Raw genomic sequence first — 12,287 nt, forward strand, 5'->3', positions numbered from 1 at the left:
AGAGGGGTCTGGGTTACACAGGCGTGTGCGTTTGTCAGAACTCAAAAGAATGCACACTTAACGTGTGTAAGTTTAAAATAAATTTTACATTAAAAACACAAATACTGCCCTATAATTAACAGTTGTATGCCCACGTATTTAGAAGGAAATGCATTGATGTTACCAGTTTACTCAGAAATGCAGCCAGTGCACTGTGAAAGGATGAATGAAGGAACGGGTGAAGGGACAGGGCATGGGAAGATAGGACACTCCAAGGCAGGTCCAGTAAAATGACAGACATATACATTTATACCCTAGAAATAATTTCAACATTGCTGTATGTTTGAAATGTGGGACCAATCGTTTACATCAATAGAATTTAAGTAGTTTAAATGCTAACATGACAGTCCTACAACAGGACCAGCAGTTGTACTTTACTTTTTTATTTCTTATTTTTACGAGACGGAGTTTCTTGTTGCCCAAGCTGGAGTGCAATGGCGCAATCTCAGCTCACTGCAACCCCCACCTCCCGGGTTCAAGCAATTCTCCTGCCTCAGCCTCCTGAGTAGCTGGGACTACAGGCACGTGCCCCCACACCTAATTTTTGTATTTTTAGTAGAGATGAGGTTTCGCCATTTTGGCCAGGCTGGTCTCAAACTCCTGACCTCAGGTGATCCACCCGCCTTGGCCTCCCCAAGTGCTGGGATTACAGGTGTGAGCCACTATGCCCAGCCTGTACTCTTTCGTAAACATGAAGACAGATGAAGAAAGGTAAAACAGTTTGCCCAAGCTGTGATTTCTAAGTGGCCCTCTTCAGTCTGTCAAAGCATTCATTCATGAGAAAACTATGGAACTCCTGTTGTGTGCTATGTTCTCAAGAGGCTGCAGTCTGGTGTGGGAGGCAGAGCAGTGGCCAGCACACAGCATGGTGAGGCGACAGAGCATGGGGGCTCTAACAGGAGGTGGGCAGGGCACACAGCCAGGCGCTGGTGCTCAAACCTAGTGGAAGGCAGAAAGAGCCATGAATAAGTGGACAGTATTTTACTCCAGTAACAGTTCATTTTTATTGTGTCAAACAGTGGACTCTACATATATTATGTTATTTAACTTTTAACATATGCTTAGGAGATGGGCACAACTTTTGCCATCGTATGGTGGGATTAGAGCCTAAAATATTAATAGATAACTTGCTCTCCACCAGTGTGATGGCCAGCCCAGGATCTGCACCCAGTGTGTTCTAGGATCCAGACCTTGACCCGCTACATTCTCCTTTCTTCTTTTCGGTATCTTCATAACATTCTATTTTTAATTTTTTTTGTAGAAATGGGGGTCTTGCTATGTTGCCCAGACTGGTCTTGAACTGGCCTCATGTGATCCTCCCACTTCTGCCGCCCCAAATGCTGAGATTAAGACGTTAGGCAGCACACCCCGCCATCAACATTCTTCTTCACACATTTTCGTAAACCTTGTGGAGCCTTCCACTTCAGTGACGATCCCATCAGCAGCTCACATTCACCACCTTGGGTGACCGTAAGTCCAAGCCACAACTCAACAGGTAGAGACTCAAAGCAGACATCGTCTCTCTGTGTATATAGGAAGATGCATTTTCTACAGCCTCATGCTACCTTCTCAAGTCTCTCCGGTCCCAGGACAATCGTAACATGGAGACGGATGGCTGGAAGAATAGCAGCTTGACAGCCAAAACTCCAGAGAATGCCCCTAGATGACATCTCACCCATCAGCTGCTGCAAACCTGCCTGATCAGTCGTGAACCCACTTGAGGAGGGACACTGACCGTTAGGTCTCACCCATTCTTAGGACTGTCAGTGTGACCGAAAATGCCACCTGCAGAGCCCAGGAGAGGAGCCCTCGCCTTTATCCCCTTTCCCTTCTCCATCCTTCTCCCCGAAGCCCACAGCTCAGTGCCCTCTCCTGAGGAAGCCTCTGATCCCACAGCCAAGCACAAGTTCTAGGCCTGTGGGCACCAACAGGAAGGGGCTGTGCAGTCAGGGAGCGCCAGCCCGGTGCAGGCACAGGTGTCTTAGTGCCCTGTAGGTCAGGGGCATGACCTATGGACCAAACTGAGCCATTCACAGTGAGGCCTCACCTGTCCTGGGATCACAGGCACACACAGCTCCCCATAACCACTCCATATACACACACGCTTTTAAATTCCCGTGAAAAAATTAACTTTGCATATATGGGCCACATGCCCTTCCACATCCTGCAAAGCACCTCAACAGCCCCTAAGTTCCTGTTTAGTCAAAATGACTTGCCCTGGAACCGGGCGCAGGCAAGGATGCCCGCGTGAATGTGAGTGTGTTCACCCATCTCTGGTCCACAGCCCACACCAGGGCCTGGTCACGCTGCCTCCTGTCGTCTTCTGCGAGCGGGCCCAGCTGGTGTACGCAGGTGGCGACCTGGAATCAAGCAATCAAGCAGGTGCCTTCTCTCAGGTCCCTCTTCCATACCTGCTGAGGAAAACCACAAAAGAACTCCAAGCTGCTTGAGTTAAAGTCTCCATTTATTTTTATTTTTTTACAAAAATCCAATGTAAGACCATTGTGCTCGTGACGAAAAGGGGTGGGGTGGATGGACGTGGCATGGATATCAAAGCTTCCCCCCTCCAAACTAGGAGCTCCCCACTCGGTCCAGCGCAGCTCCCAGAAAGATCCCATCCTTCTGGACAGGACCCCAGCTGGTGAGCCCTGGCCCGAGGCACCGTCCACACTGAGGAGCACTGCCCAGGGAGCCAGCGCTCACAGCGGCCTGTGGAGCCCTGGGATGGCGTTAAAGTAGGACAGCCCAAACCGGAGCAGCAAGCTGGCCACCCAGAGAACGAGGTGGTCCTGCACCCTGCGAGCCAGGACGAGGTGGCCACGGGCGGCTCACAGACAGCCAAGGAGACCCGGCGTCTGTGGCGCTACTTTCCCATCTCGCATGAGTCACAGGTCAGCGGCTTTCCCGTGGTGAGAAGCACCTGACCAGTGACACCGTGGCTGCCTTGCTGCCTCTCGCCGAGGAGGGCGTGCCCCTCCGAACCTGTCTGCAGTCCTTCAAGCCAGTGTTCCTTTCAGGGTCAAGGAGGGCTGTCCTTGCTGGAAGCGCCAGCACCACAGCCCTCCCTACAGCACGTTTTGGTGTCAGACCACTCAGCCCTTCTTGGATCCACCAGTGACATTCAGGGCCCGACAACCTGGCTCCACTAAAGGGACAGGCCCCTGACCCCACCACACAGACGACCTATGCTCACCAAGTCCCTCTAAAGGGGGTCCCACCACACAGACGGCCCCGGCTCACCAAGTCCCACTAAAGTCAGTATATGAGTTCCTCACATTAAAATAAACCAGATAAAATAGCAGCCACAATATAGCCCCACACACCACACTCTTTGGCTCCCCGAGGGAAGAAGGCTACTGCTAAAAGGAATACCAGTCAGGAGTCAGGGAGAGCGCAACTAGAAAGTTCTGAGGCAGAGCGTCCGACCCCCGACTGCTGGGAACAAAACCACACTTCCTAGGTCGCTGCCTCAGCGGGGGAGCTACAGGCTGTTGCCAGGGGGAACCTCTGGAAACAGTCCTGGCAGTAGCCAGGTCCGATTTGCCAATGGGGAGCGTTCCCTTAAGCTGAGCTAGCCCTCCCCCTTTGGGTGGGAGCTACCAAAAGAGCCCAGCTTCAACACAATACTTGAAGAGGACCCATGTGGTACAGGCAGGTCAGAGAACGTATTCCGAGAAATAGAAGCACAGGATGCCAAGGTCTAGGGAAGACGGAACTGGCTTAAGGCATGTGCATGACCAGGACAGACCTGAGCTTTTGTTCAGTTGCTAGAAACCTTCGAGTCAACTCCACTTCAAGAAAGCAGGGTTCAAGAAACAAATTTCATGGGCTAAATCCCTGACCAATTCCACTCACACCCTCCTAGGTTCCCCTACTGCCACTATGACCCAAAAAATTAGCTTATTTCAGTTTCAGCCCAGGGAACAGAATCCTAAGCAGGGAGTGGAAAGGGGTAACTCGGGCTGTGAATGCCTGTTAAGATTCGAAGGCTGGATGTGAGCTTACACAGCAAATCACGGCCTCCCATTGTTCTAGCACATACCAAACCTCAGGGGGTCCTACAGCCAAGCTGACATTAGGGGTCCAAAAACCACAGATAACACAGGATGGGGCTCCAGACAGAGGCAGGGGGAAGGTGAATTTCACCAAGGAATTATCCCAAGGCAGGTGCCTTGCTGTAACACTTCCCGGCCAGCCGGGTGGGGTCCTCGAAGGACACTGGCTTGCTCTACACCAGGGAGAGGAGGCTGACCTGCAAACCACTTCAGACCACAGCAGACGTGCACCCTGCTGATTTCCTGTCCAATCCAAGAGAGAGCACTTCAGAAAAGCCTGAGGCCCACAGCACGTATGTTTCAACAAAAGAACAAGACAGAAAGAGCCACCTGGGAGTAACATCTTCAGACCCTATTCTTTCTCACTCTTTGCTTCCTCATTCTCTCTCAAACAAGGGAGAAATGGGAGAGCAGGGGTAAGTACTGAGGCAAGCCTGGCCTAAAGATAAATCCTCAAAAATCACTGGCCCCAGCAGCAGGAAGCTGAGCGGCCCACCAGGGTCAGGCGCTCCCAGGGATTCACTGGGAAGAGAACGGGAGTTGCAGGTTGCCGACTGGCAACAGAAAGGGTACGGAACAGACCCACAGGTCTTCTCTCGTCCAGGCCCGTAAGAGGGCCACGTTCATCCCTGTCTGGTTTCTGCACACAGACGGCGCTGGGGAGGATGGGAGATGATCTTTAAGTATAAGCCAGTGACACAAGGCCAGGACCCATCTCCGCCAGAATACAGAACAAAGGAGCCTGCGCGGTCCCTCCCTTAGAGAGGCAAAACTCACACTCCCCCAGCCAAAAATATATATGTATGCAAGTGTGTGTGCATATATTTATATACACACACATATATATAAATAAGCCGTGAATGGCAAATCTGAAACTTTCTCTTTTTAAATAATCATAATAGTTGTTACTGAATTTAAAAACCACAAACTAGCTGTCCTGGGCGTATGAATGGTGTGAGTGACTCTGCAGAGTCTCCACGGTCCTCAGTGTAAGCTATCAGTCAGTGCCCTGTGTGGGGAACCCCGGGGCCTCCGCCCAGGGCTCCAGGCCCAGTGTGGCCGACTTCAAGATAAAGGCAGCGGTTTCCTTCCACTCTTCATGCTGCCCCTCCCAGCAGAGGGTCTGGGCCACCCACCCAGCAGATGTCCCCAAGGTCCTGCAATGCCTTGGAACCTTGGGAGCCATCTTCCTCCCTCTGCCCATCCTCTTCCCCAGACCTTGCGCTGCCCCTAGATGAACTTGAAGCACTTGGTCTTGTCATGAGGCAGGCGTGTCTTGAAGAGCACGGAGTCCACCCTGAACTGCGTGTACAGGAGGGGCATGTAGCCGTACACCTTCACAAAGAAGTTGATGCACTTGTGCCGCTCATGGAAGTGGGAGTCATCGTGCGACAGGGCCTGAGGGCATCCTGGGCATCGGAACGTCCACCGTGAGGTCACCTGGAAATGGAAGAGAGACACAGAGTGGGAATCCCAGCTAATACCAACAGAACCCTTGCAGCTGAACCGATCCCACAACCCCCATGTCCAGGGTGAAGACGCTGATCCCCCAGAGGCAACAACCCTGCAGAGTGTGGCAGGAGCCAGAGCCCCGCCCCAGGCCTCCTGCCTACCAGATGTCTCGAAACATCGTCAGGTATTCTGTCCAGACGGCCTGCACTTCTCAGATGCCACAAGCCTTAACGTGTGCAGTGTGAGCTGTCTCGGTAAGTCCACTCCTAGTATGTACCTGGTTGCAGAGCCATAGTTACGTACCGAGTTGTTTCATCAATGTTTTGAATGAAAATACTGAAGACTACCCAAACAGGGGCCAGTCAAATCATTCTTGAATACTGTCCACAAAAAAGATGCTTAACTACATTTAAAGCCATGGGAAAGTGGCCATACTACAGTCTAGTCATATTGCTATTAATTAGAAAATGTCTAACCAGCAAAGTGTGAAGAGGGACAGCTTCATTACAATGTGGCAGGCCGAATGGCATAAGTCCCTCAGAACACCTGAACACGCAAGATGAAATACAGAAACCCTCTTTAAATACAGGGCTGAGCCTGTAATAAGAAATGAAATCACCTGGTGATTAATCCCAGCACTTTGGGAGGCCAAGGCAGGAAGATCGCTTGAGCCCAGGAGTTCAAAACCAGCCTGGGCAACAAAGCAAAACCTCATCTCCACAAAACATAAAAATATTAGCAGGGTGTGGCAGCAGGCCAGTTATTTGGTGTAGTCCCAGCTACTTGGGAGGTTGCTTGAGCCCAGGAGTTTGAGGCTGCAGGGAGCTATGATGGTACCACTGCACTCCAGTCTGGGGGACAGTGAGAACCTGTCACTCACTCACATACATACATGCATGCATGAATAAACAATGAAGAATGAATGAATGAATGAATGAAAGAATGAACGAAATCCTGAGGCCAATGAAAAAGCAAATCCTGCAAGATAGCCATGAACTTGGGTTTTCAATGGGCTGAAGAAGCAACACCTGCAAAGCGGGCTTTGGAAACACTGGCTCCACGGAAGGGAGGATGGAGGGGAGCAGGGAGGGGAGGACGCCACACAAAGAAACATGGGGCAGAAATGTCTTTAAATTTATCTTCTACTTCCTTAATTTTCTTTTCACCTAAGTCTGATCTTTTCATGCCTTTTTGACAGAGATTTTAATAACTATGATTTTCATTTTCAGTAGTTTTCATTTAGGGCTTTCATTTCCATTTAGGGCTTTCCAATCTGTTCTTTTTGGAGTGATTTGTTGCTTTTTTATGTTTTCAGGTTAGTCATTTTAAGCCTACTTGTTTTAGAGTCTACCTAATGGCTTTATTACTTGAAATCCTTGGAGAACTATAACCTGTTTATTATGTGTGTTCGCTCTTGCTCATGATCAGCTGTTTCCTCGGTGGCTAACTGGTAATTTTACATTTCAAGCTCATTTTCAATGAGGCTTTTCCTGTGCATGCCTATGTGGCCTGAGGTGAAGAAATTTCTTTTTCTTAAGTGGGAACTTCCTCTGCTGAGAGTAATTTCTCCTTACAACAGATTTTTGGTTTTATTCTGTCAAACAGTCCAAGGGTATCAATGACTGGGTCTAGTTTTCTTTTGTTATTTTCTCCCTGGGGACTCCCTACATTGCCCAGGCTGGTCTGGAACTCCTGGACTCAAGAAATCCTCCTGCCTCAGCCTCTCAACGTGCTGGGATTACAGACTTGAGCCACCTCATGTGGCCCTGGGTCTAGATTTCATACAGAGTGAGTACCTAAGCCCATGGAGGCTCAAAAGACTATTTAACGTTCTCAACCTACACTTCGCGCGCCCCGCTCCGTCAGAGTCCAGGTTAAAATAAGGTGCATGTCATCTCCCCAGGGCAACAGGTAGGAGATCTCCATTCTAATTCTCCGCCCTTAACAGGCTCTTCACTCCTTCACATGAGTGATAAAACCCAAGCCTCTAGACAGCTGAGGTGAGAACAGCTCCCCATGATGGCCTCAGCAACGCCTCCATGCTTGCCACCCTAAGTTTTAGTCCTCCCGTCTGCTTCCTTTCCGGCAATTCTCTTACCTTTTTATTAGCTCAACTATACACTGAAAAAAGAAGTTTGTTACTTATTTCAAATTACCTAGTCCACTATATAACAAAAACCGAGAAAATTTACTGTAAAGTTTTTTTGTTTTTTGTTTTTTGTTTTTTTAGACGGAGTCTCGCTCTGTAGCCCAGGCTGGAGTGCAGTGCGGTGATCTCAGCTGACTACGAGCTCCGCCTCCCAGATTCACGCCATTCTCCTGCCTCAGCCTCCCAGCCTCCCAAGTAGCTGGGACTACAGGTGCCCGCCACCACACCAGGCTAATTTTTTGTATTTTTAGTAGAGACCGGGTTTCGCTGTGTTAGCCAGGATGGTCTCCATTTCCTGAGCTCATGATCCACCCGCCTCAGCCTCCATATTGGGATTACAGGTGTGAGCCATACCGCCCAGCCTACTGTCAAGTTTTTAAAAAGCAGACTGCAAATCAAGTATATAAATGTAAAATACAAAAATAAGGCCAGGTGTGGTGGTTCCCACCTGCAATCCCAGCACTTTGGGAGGCCAAGGTGGGTGGATCATTTGAGCTCAGTTTGAGACCAGCTTGGCCAACATGGCGAGACCCCGTTTCTACTAAAAATACAAAAAAATTAGCTGGGCATGGTGGCACATGCCTGTAATCCCAACTACTATGGAGGCTAAAGCAGGAAAATCACTTGAACCTGGGAGGCAGAGGTTGCAGTGAGCTGAGATCATGCCACTGCACTGCAGCCTGAGTGACAGAGCAGGACTCCATCTCAAAAACAAAAAAAAAAAAGAAAAAATATGTATATATGTATTTTTACACATGTACGTGTGTGTGTGTGTTTGTGTATATATATGTATGGATAAAAAAGTCACCACAATAGACAGGATACCAGAGAACCAAAAGAAGCCAAAAGTTTTAGCACTTTTGATTTCTTTCTGCATGTCTCTTTTCCCAAATAATTTTTAAATTTCTATTATAAATTAAGTGGAAAATTTTTAATTGAAAGACACATCCCATAACTTAATAGCAGAAGAGTAATCATTGTGTACGGCCAGTATTCGCCGTCAAAGCCCAGGTCCCAGAGTTTAAACTGGGAGGAGACACAGGCCAGTGCTCGAAGGGTGGCTCACCTCAGAATCTAGTCTCTGGGCAGTCGTGACCTCCACAGCTTCCCCTCCAGGTCCCACTTGTCTCCTCACATCCCCCCTCACTCACTGGCTGCTCCCTTAGAACCCTTTGGGGTCATGTCAACACCGAGTTACTGCTCTTCCCATGGTTCCCCCTGGAACAGGATGTGGGGGTCAGGAATCTGGGGAAGGACGTTCTCAAACAGCATCTATGTCCAGTATTCCATGGGGCTCTCACTGGATCTAAAAACCCTTCTCCTCACCCCAGACACCAGAATCCAGCCCCAGGAGAAATGCCCTTTAGCCTGCATATTATTCCACGTGACACAAAAAGTGTCTTTATAACTGTTGTTTTCACGGAAGCAGTGGTTTCCAAATGTTTTTAATCATGTAATCCATCAGTAAAAAAACTTTTAAGCCGGGCGCGGTGGCTCACACCTGTAATCCCAGGACTTTGGGAGGCCGAGGCGGGCGGATCACAAGGTCAAGAGATCGAGACCAGCCTGGCCAACATGACCCCGTCTCTACTGAAAATACAAAAATTAGCTGGGCGTGGTGGCACATGCCTATAGTCCCAGCTACTCAGGGGGCTGAGGCAGGAAAATCGCTTGAACCCGGGAGGCAGAGGTTGCAGTGAGCCAAGATTGTGCCACTGCACTCCAGCCTGACAAAACAGCGAGACTCCATCTCAAAAAAACAAAACAAAACAAAAACAAAACAAAAAAACCACTTAAGACTGCATCCCCAATATATTTGTAAATATATAAGTATGTTGCATAATAAAACATGCAAAAAAATTAAAAAGAATGAAATAACTATAATATAAACTGAAGTTTGGACATTTACTTATTTAACCAATATCGTGGATCACAGTTTACATGGAAGATTCCAGGTAACTCAGTCTAAGAGAAATATTCATTTTATGCTTAGTAACAATGAGGAAAATCCTCAATAGATGCCAAGAACCTATATTACCCCAAAGAACCAAGACGTTCACTTGCATTTCGGCTTCCTTACCACCTAAGCCATCTGTTTTCTCAAAACTTTACGGGTGATTTTTTAATCTCTTATCCTGAATGAAGCCTATTTACATTCTGTGTTCTCCTTGCAAAAGTAGTACATTATTCAAAGCAATAATATTACATTAACTCCCCATTCTTTAGTCAATATCATTAAGATATTAACATTACTGAGAGAACACTGCCAATCATACAAAGCAGTCAGACCTCCCTAATTCAAACAGGGAATAGTTTGACAGTAAAAATTGGAGGTATTTAAAGCACAACAAAAAAATTACTATTTTTGAACATACAATAGTACATACACCTGATACCATTAAAATTAGGTAAATAAAATATTTAATTCAAACTGGTTCTTTATTATGAATAATTAGATTCATAAGTTGAAGGAATTACTGAGTTTGAAAACACACTTAATTTCAGCCTTTGAATTTGAAAACTCATCCCAATCTTGAATTCTTCATATATTCCAGAAAGATGAAGAAAACTGAGAGAGAATACTCAGTTTTGAAGTTTTCAATTGGTAAGAATCATGTGCACCATGCCCACATTACTTCCCCCTGCACTGAAGAGATGGCTTAGCTAATGAAACACTGGCCTAATAATGCAGTAGACAAACACACGTTACAAAGATGAAAAATCCCCCATGTCTGTGCCTGCTCAGGTAACTGATGCTATTATTAGGTACCTAATCACTCAGATACTTTAAATTTTCATGGACCATGTCTTCTGGTCTACTAGAGAGGCATAAATTGATGCACACATCTTGACTCAAATCCAGTCCCTGGCTACATAAGAAAGGAAACATAAGGAAAAGAAAATTGCACCCATTGTTCATTGCTTTCTAAAACCTTTGCCTCCCTACCTCAAAGTCTACAAAGTCTTTTCACTGTTTAATATGAGACCTACCACTGTACCTGGAAAACATACTATTTTTATATAAATACTTGTGACTATTATTTTTCACAGTTAAAAAAAATTGATACATTATTTTGCTAATTATTCTTCTCTTGTGAGACTTTAGCAGAAGTCTCGGACAGAAGAAACCCTGGGACAATCAGGAGTGACATTCTACCCAAGAGCCACAGTTAGCCTCCAAATACATTTCTATCTTTGTTATGCTTTGCTGCATGGAACCAGCGTCCTCTGGTGGCCACTCTGCTTAGCACTCAAGCTACGACTTCTCACTAAGATGCCCAGGCAGTGGCTGTTCACAGACACGCCCATGGAACATTCAGCCTTGAACTTCTGGATTCAAGCAATCCTCCTGCCTCAGCCTCCTGAGTAGCTGAGACTACCAGGTGTGTGCCACTGCACCTGGCTTCTAAACATATGATTTCATTATTGTTATTAGTATATGCTGGTGGGTACTTAGTCTAGAACCAATTATTATTAATTTTTTTTTGAGATGGAGTCTCACTTAGTCACCCAGGCTGGAGTGTAGTGGCACGATCTCAGCTCACTGCCATCTCTGCCTCCTGGGTTCAAGCGATTCTCCGGCCTCAGCCTTCTGAGTACCTGGGATCACAGGCGCATGCCATCACGCCTAGCTAGTGTAGTGTTGTGTGTGTGTGTGCGTGTGTGTGTGTGTGTTTTCTTTTTGAGACTGAGTCTCGCTCTGTCGCCCAGGCTGGAGTATGGCGGCATGATCTCAGCTCACTGCAACCTCTGCCTCCCAGGTTCAAGTGATTCTCCTGCCTCGGCCTCCTGAGTAGCTGAGACTATAGGCGCGTGCCACCACATCCAGCTAATCTTTTGTATTTTTAGTGGAGACAGGGTTTCACTGTGTTAGCCAGGATGGTCTCGATCTCCTGACCTCGTGATCCACCTGCCTCAGCCTCCCAAAATGCTGGGATTATAGGCGTGAGCCACTGCGCCTGGCCTAATTTGTATATTTTTTAGTAGAGTCAGGGTTTCGCCGTGTTGACCAGGCTGGTCACGAACTCGTGACCTCAAGCGATCCGCCCGCCATGGCCTCCAAAAGTGCTGGGATTACAGGCATGAGCCACCATGCCAGGCTGAACACAACTATTTACTCATGGCAATGACACCCATGAAGGTAAACTTATTTCATAAAATTAAGTAATATACCTTTTTGATAATAATGAAAATATGACCTCTTTAGTTTGCTGACCCTTCTAAAGACATCAGGTACAAATCTCTTACTGGAATTTAGCATTTTCTTCAATTATGAAACAGACATAAACACAGACATAAGCACAGTCACAAATATTCATTTGAAGTGACAGACTCCACAGTACTACTGGTTCTAATAACGTCTGCTTCTCTAAGGACTGAGCTATCCTAACGCTTACCAGCATGCTCTAACTTGCTGACAGAGCCCTCAAAGATGACAGGAAGGGGGTGGAACCAGGCTTTCCGTGCACTGAGTGTATTTGTTAATAACTCCAAGAAAAAACAGAACAATACCCTCAGAATTTCTAGAATTCACAGGTGTGAGTAGTCCTCACAGTTGATGTATTCATCCACCATGTCCCAGGTGGCCTGGG

The 12,287-nt window shown here is 47.2% G+C and overlaps 1 protein-coding gene across 4 annotated transcripts in view; it reads right to left on the reverse strand.

The window, feature by feature from the left end:
* Positions 1-2,485: 2,485 nt before the first annotated feature.
* Positions 2,486-12,287, reverse strand: part of LOC105481991 (exostosin like glycosyltransferase 3) — a 131,210-nt gene continuing 121,408 nt past the window's right edge. For all 4 annotated transcript variants that reach the window (XM_011741801.2, XM_011741800.3, XM_011741807.3 and 1 more), the window contains exon 7: positions 2,486-5,534. In XM_011741801.2, coding sequence (XP_011740103.1) covers positions 5,325-5,534 — 210 coding nt within the window. In that variant the 3' untranslated portion in view covers positions 2,486-5,324. The remainder of the gene's footprint in view (positions 5,535-12,287) is intronic.

The sequence above is a fragment of the Macaca nemestrina genome, chromosome 8 (genome assembly GCF_043159975.1).
Source record: "Macaca nemestrina isolate mMacNem1 chromosome 8, mMacNem.hap1, whole genome shotgun sequence".
In the NCBI taxonomy this organism is placed as follows: domain Eukaryota; kingdom Metazoa; phylum Chordata; class Mammalia; order Primates; family Cercopithecidae; genus Macaca; species Macaca nemestrina.